Raw genomic sequence first — 6,620 nt, 5'->3', positions numbered from 1 at the left:
AAAAAAAACTGCTAATAGCCAAAGTAGTTCTTAACTGGAAGAGAATACTAGAAGAGTTAAAATACTATTTCAAATTCTATTACAGAGACATAGTTTTACAAAAGAAAAAGCAAAAAGGCATGGTACAGGTACAGAGATAGACACAGACCAATGGAACAGAATAGAGGACTCAGACACAATCTACAGTTACAGTGTTAGAATCACCTACATTCCAGAAGCTATGCTTCCCCATCCCCCACCCAGTCTTCTAGGACTCAGCTCCAGCATCCCTGTCATCACAATGTGACCCATTTCCACTGTGCCAAGGTCCCAAGTGTTCATGTTCCAGACCCCCTATAAAGTCTGCATCATCATCCCTCCCATTCTCTCTTCTCCCTCCCTCCCTCCCTCCTTCCTGATCTCTCTCTGTCCTCCCTGACCTTCTCTCACATCCCCACTCAGAGGCAGCCTTTTTGCCCTCCCAATAAATCCCTTGTATGAAGTCTGCTGCATAGTGTGATTTTGGTGGCATTCCTTGGCCCTCAGATGCCACAAAAACCCTTATACACCGTTTTTTATTTTCAACCACAATGCCTAAAATAGTCATGAGGGGGCGATACAAATCCATTCAGCAAATGGTGTTGGGAAAACTTGATATCCCCACGTAGAAGAACAAAACTACATCTTTATCTCTCACCTTGTAGAAAAATAATCTCAAAGACCTTAAATGTAACACAAAACATTGAAATCTGCTAGAGGAAAACCCTTTTGATAGATGCACAGACCGTCTGTGAGGATGGTATGAAATGATTTACAGCTCAAGAAACAATAGCAAGAGCTGACAAATGGGGTTTCATGAAATGAAAAGCTTCTGCCCAGCAAAGGAAACAATTAGAGGGTGTAAAGACAGTCTAAGGAAAGGGAGAAAACATATTCCAGATCAAAATCTGATAGAGGATTAATGTCTATAATGCATAAATAATTCAAAAACAGCAAAACCAAGAGCCAGGTGTTGTGGTGCGTACCTGGAAGCCCACGAGCTGGGAAGCAGACTCATGAGACTACAAGTCCAGCTTCATGAACTGTGTTGCAAAAACAAATAAACAGAAATCATTCCGGTTGAGAACTGAATGAATTCATTAGACGTAAGCAAGAAAACAGAGGAAGGAATTGGAAATTCATTTAGTAGTTTAGACAAAGGATACAGGTTGTTTTTCCTCCAGGTGTGAGCAAAGAGAAAACAGTGCAAAGAAATTGGATTTTGGATTCATTTAAAACATGGACATTACAATATTTCCTATTTATTTATTTATTTATTTATTTATTTATTTATTTATTTATTTATTATGTGTACAGCATTCCTTCCATACGTGCCCGCAAGCCAGAAGGGGGTGCCAGGTCCCATCATAGATGGCTGTGAGCCACCATATGGTTGCTGGGAATTGAACCCAGGACCTCCGGAAGAGCAGTCAGCGCTCTCAACCACTGAGCCATCTCTCCAGCCTTATAATATTTCTTACTGAATTAAATCTAGACTACAGAATGAAGTAGGGCGGTAACAAAAGAATTCAGAAGTGCACAGGCAGCAGAGTAGATTTGCTGTTCGCAGAGAGGGAAATGCATGCAAAGCAGCCAGACTGACAGGGACAAATGAGCCTGGAGATGTTTGTGCCTGGGCTGGAGAAACCTATTTGAGATGTGGTCTTAAATAGTATTTCAAACCTTGAAGTTGAATAAAATCACCAAAGGAATGTTAGCAGTAGGTAAGAAACAGACTTACCCTGGCCCCTCCAGTGATCAGTGATCTCATTAAAGCACACACCTAGAATAGACTGTGCAGTTCTGGGCTTGTGTCTAGAAGGCCCAAAGATCAGAGATTCCCAGACTTGCCTGTGCACAGGAATCCTCTGGACTTCGCAACAAGAAAAAGGTCAGGTTGATGACACAGGTTTTTAATGTTAGCAATTTGGGCAGAGATCAGTGCCTCCTCTCCTAGGACTTCTCTGAGTTCAAGGCCAGCCTGGTCTACAAGTATATAGCAAGTTCCAGGCCAGTCAACAATCACATACTGAGATTGTTTCAACAAACAAAAAAGCAAAACAAAACCCACAAACAAAAACAAAAGACTTTGGAAATCTGGTGAAGAGCCAAGAATCTCTGTATTTATAACAAAGTGGGTGCAGAGGCAGCTGTTATTCTGATCATGGAGCTGCAAGGATGTAGGCAGGAGCTCCCAGGCTGTGCATCAGCCTCACTTAAGGTATGTTACATAAAATTTCCCGCTGCCAGGTATGGTGACTCATATATGTAGTTCTAACACAGCAAGAAGGGGAAAGAGGATTGATTGCAGGTATTTCAAAGCCCACATGGAATTTTATTTATTACTGTTTTTTCATTGTGTGACAAAATACCCAGCAGAGCAATTTAAAGGATGAAAGGTTTGTTCTGATTCATGATTTAAGAGGCACAGTCACACTCAGCATAAGGCATGATGCAGTACAGGGTAGCAGGAGCATGGGGCTGGGAGTCCTCAAACTTCAGTAGATCAGGAAGTAGAGTTTAGGGATCTTCTCTTCTGGTTTCTCCTCTTCTTCCTTTATCCTTGGGCCCCACGGTGGGTCTTCAAACCTCAATTAATCTCTGGAAACACTCTTACAGATGTGATTCTAAATCCAGTCAAGCTGACACTGAAGATTGGCCATCACAGCTACTTAGTGAGTTCTAGGCCAGCCTGGGATACAGTGTGAGATGCTGGTAACAGAAAAAAAGAAAGAAAGAAAATTGAGTCCTGGGCTACATTCTGAGCCTAAGGAATGTAAATGAGGGATTTGGAAAGAGTCTGAGTATTTTGAAACACGATTTATGGCCATTGATGTTAGTGGTGAGAACGGCATCCATGATGGAAAAGGGTTTTATGTGGGCATTCCATTTGGGGGAGGGGTTGAGAGAGACAAGGGAGAATATAATGATCATTCCTGGGTTTTCATGTTGACAGATACATTTGTTTCTCTTCCGTGAGGTGCAGCCTCAGAGAGGAAATAGAGGAAACAATTATATAGAGACTCTGACTGGCTACTATCTGAAAATTCCCTAGACTGATTTCTTACTTTTAGATATAAATAATAGAAGCCAAACTCTTTGTTTTTAAAGGAACAAAGGAATTTATTATATGATATGGAAGGTTGGTGATTATTTTATTTTGGAAAAAGCCAATGAACCAAATCCAAGGCTTCACAGCTAGGAACAGAACTGACAAGTCCATCAACATCAGGTCCCACAGGGATCCTCTGAGCACAGGAATCACTGATGCCCTGGAGCTGGTCTCTGTGGGACAGCTTTCCTGCTACTCTGGGAACTGGATGTGCCAGTGTTACCCCAGCCCAGTTCACTCCTGCAGTTCCAGCTTTTCCTTCTCACCATGTGCTCATTCAGCTGGGGGAGCTGAGGAGGACTCCTGTGGTGCCCAGGGGCAGGAATGTTGGGAAAGGGAGAGTGACTGAGGGACTTGCTCTGTTTCCTTTCTATACCCTTACTAGGTGTTCTCTTAACATGTAAAGAAAGTTCAAGATCTGGGACAAAATGGTAAAAGGTGGAAATACAATGATGAAAGTAGATTCCTGGAAAAGTTTTCTGAGTAACTACATTGTAGGAAAGAAAAAGAGTGATAGAGATTCAGGATAATGATGTTCTAGAGTCCTCCCATAGACCTGGCCTAGAAGGAGGAGGATGAGAAGGAGATGAAAGAAAAAGGAGTAGGAAGAAGGAGAAAGAAGAGGAAGAAGAAGAGGAGGAGGTAGAAAAGGAGGAGGAAAAGAAAGAAAGAAAGAATGAAGGAAGGAAGGAAGGAAAGAAGGGAAAAGAGAAAGAAAGAAGACGAAGAAAGAAGAAAGTGCCAGTATACAGAGTGGGTAAACACTCAAACATAAATCTGTGTCATAGCAACAATATAGGCAATGAACACACTTCCATCCATGGCTTCATCTCTATAGAAAACCCTCAGACACCAATCCCCTCCCTACCTGTGCTTTTCTTCCTCATCATCACAATGGCAGCCACAGCTACAGTGACCACAACTCCAAGGAGAACCACACCAACAGTCACTCCAATTGTGGGCCAAGAAGATGGCTCTGGGAAGAGAGAATAAAATTGAGGGGCCCTAATTCCCAACCGACTCTACTTAGGGTCTCCAGAAGGTCACCTGCTTTCCTTGACAAAAGGCTTTGTGCTCACACACACCCTTACTCCATCTCAGGGTGAGGGGCTCAGGCAGGCCCTCATGCTGCACATGGCATGTGTATCTCTGCTCCTCCCCAGAAGGTACCACCACAGCTGCCCACTTCTGGAAGGTTCCATCTCCTGCAGGCCTGGTCTCCACAAGGTCCATGTCCTGGGTCTGATCCTCTCCATCTCTCTGCCAGGTCAGGATGATGTCAGCAGGGTAGAAACTCAGGGCCCAGCACCTCAGGGTGACATACCCTCCAGGTCTAGGGTGATGGGTTACATGTGCCTTCGGGGGCTCTGAGGAGAAAATTTAGAAAATTCAAGTATTTAATATTCTTTCTTGGGACTCAAACAGTATTCATGTCCCTATCCTGGCAATGAACAGGAGAATCAAGGTGAAGAGGGATGCAAACTCCAAACAAGTAGCCTTTACTCAGACACCAGTTTAACCTATTCCTTGGAAATTTCTAGTTATGGTAAGGGAGCCAAAGCAGAAAACTCCCAAGTTCCCACCATGAAAAGAGGATTTCTGTCCTGACCGGGGTGGGGGGCTTAAAGACTCAGTGTCTCTAGAGTCAGACCTCCAAAGACAGTGGGTGTTAGCAAAGAACCTAACCTATGGGATGCCATAGTTCACAACAGGATGCAGGTTGAAGGGAGGACTCTCCTACCATCCTGTGAGACTGAACTGCCTGGAGCAAGAGAAGAGTGTATCCTAGGACAATCACTCTCTGGTGTTGGGTCAGGAAAACAAAGAGCATCCTTCCCCCTCTATGCAAAAGAGAGTGGCAATATGTCAGCAGGTCCCATTTTCCTTCCTCCTTGGAGGCATGCGCCCTACTCTGAATGCGGATAGAAGAGTTGCTTTTCAGGCTCTGATACCTGAGCGTTGTAGAGTCTCCTTCCCTATCTCCAGGTGCTTGAGTAGCCATTTAACGCAGGAGACCTCCAAGAAAAAGCTGAAGGTCTCTGCAACACCATCTGCCTCCCACTGTCGCCTGGTGATCTGAGCCGTGGTGTCAGCCACAGTCCAAGTTCTCAGGTCTGCGTTCAGGCTGATGTAATCACGACCATCAAAGGCATGATCATAGTGCGAACGGAGGAGGAGTTGGTCTGGCCTCATGTCGCAACCAATTAAACACTGAAAAGTATGAGAGACTGCCAAGCCACAAAGTCAGCCCAGCACACACAACCCTGCACACTCACAGAATTTCCACAGCTGAACCGGAAACCGGGCCTCTGTCCTAAACTCTCCTGGGTCGAGGGTGTCTGTGGATCCCACAACCTTGGGCAGAACCTAGGACCTGGAACCCAGGGTGACTCTAGCCAGTCAGTGGAGACGTGAAGGGGTGGATCACTCACCGTTATCGCTCTGATTATAGACCTGGATTGCGAATCTCAGGTTTTCTCGGGCCCTGTGTGAATATCTCTCCATATTTCTTTTTTCCATCTCCAGATACTCGGGCCCCATCTGCTTCACCCAAGGCCCGCGCTCCTGGATCCTCTGAGTATCTGCTTCACTGTCAAAGCGCATGAACGGCACGTGGTCCACAGAGGCAACTATGAAGACGTGGGAATCTCGGAGACCCGGTCGAGACGCTGTCGTGGTTACTAAATACCGCAGGGAGTGCGAGCCTGTGGGCGGCAAGCAGTGAGACCCCGACCCTCCTCCCAGGACCTCCAGCAGGTGCGCGGGCCTAGAAGGGAACAGAACGAAGTGCTCTGAATGTGGGATGGAGATGGGAGCGGGAGGATTTGGCAGAATGGTAAGAAGAAGAAGCGGCCGGGCCCCCGAGGGCTCCTCCTGGCAGAGGCTGCTTCCTTTCTGCTCCACACTCACCTGCGAGGCTCTGGGTCTCGGTCTGGGTCAGAGTCTGGAGTACTGAGAGCAAAAAGAGGATGGGACATGGCTCTGCAGCAGCCATCATCGGTGTTTGAAGGACCTGGAGGGATTGAGACATTGTTCCTCTCTGTGGATTTTACAGCGTTGTGGTTTGTGGGGAGATACCACAGTGGCTGTGAGTGGCTTTCTCGAGAACTCAGACATGCAGCCATGGGAGTGGGAAAAGGGGGTCCATATGGAAGGACCGGATAGCTGACACAGGTTGTAGTCTGCAGGAAGATGAAGCAACTCCCAACCTGTTTCTTTGTCTCCTCAGACATCTTGAGGACAAAACTTCAGACCAGGGGCTTATGAGGAACCTTCACCTTGTACCTAGTGCTCCTTATGTCTCCTTCTTTTGAGTTCTGTTTGGAACTGTGTCGTGCAAGATTCTGAATGTTTTGGTTTCAGATCTCTTGTTTGTGCTTATACATTATTAAAGACTTCAAAGAGTTATTATGTAGATTACATCTAATAGCATTTACCATGTTAAACACAGTCACTCAAATAGTTCCTGGTGGCACACTTGTAATCCCAG

At 45.6% G+C, this 6,620-nt stretch overlaps 2 protein-coding genes across 2 annotated transcripts in view; one reads left to right on the top strand and one right to left on the bottom strand.

Annotated features, from left to right (window-relative positions):
- LOC101997184 (patr class I histocompatibility antigen, A-126 alpha chain-like) overlaps positions 1-6,620 on the top strand; it is a 69,897-nt gene that overhangs the window by 35,702 nt on the left and 27,575 nt on the right. The gene's annotated exons all lie outside the window — the stretch shown is intronic.
- LOC101996056 (HLA class I histocompatibility antigen, alpha chain G-like) overlaps positions 3,976-6,620 on the bottom strand; it is a 26,618-nt gene continuing 23,973 nt past the window's right edge. Inside the window, exons 2-5 of the mRNA XM_026785598.1 lie at positions 5,563-6,062; positions 5,083-5,358; positions 4,222-4,497; positions 3,976-4,106 (exon numbers count right to left, since the gene is read on the bottom strand). Coding sequence (XP_026641399.1) covers positions 3,976-4,106; positions 4,222-4,497; positions 5,083-5,358; positions 5,563-6,062 — 1,183 coding nt within the window. The remainder of the gene's footprint in view (positions 4,107-4,221; positions 4,498-5,082; positions 5,359-5,562; positions 6,063-6,620) is intronic.

This window comes from Microtus ochrogaster, linkage group LG2 (assembly GCF_000317375.1).
Source record: "Microtus ochrogaster isolate Prairie Vole_2 linkage group LG2, MicOch1.0, whole genome shotgun sequence".
NCBI lineage: Eukaryota > Metazoa > Chordata > Mammalia > Rodentia > Cricetidae > Microtus > Microtus ochrogaster.
Note: the sequence above shows the minus strand (reverse complement) of the source record. Positions and strands in the feature narration are given on the sequence as shown.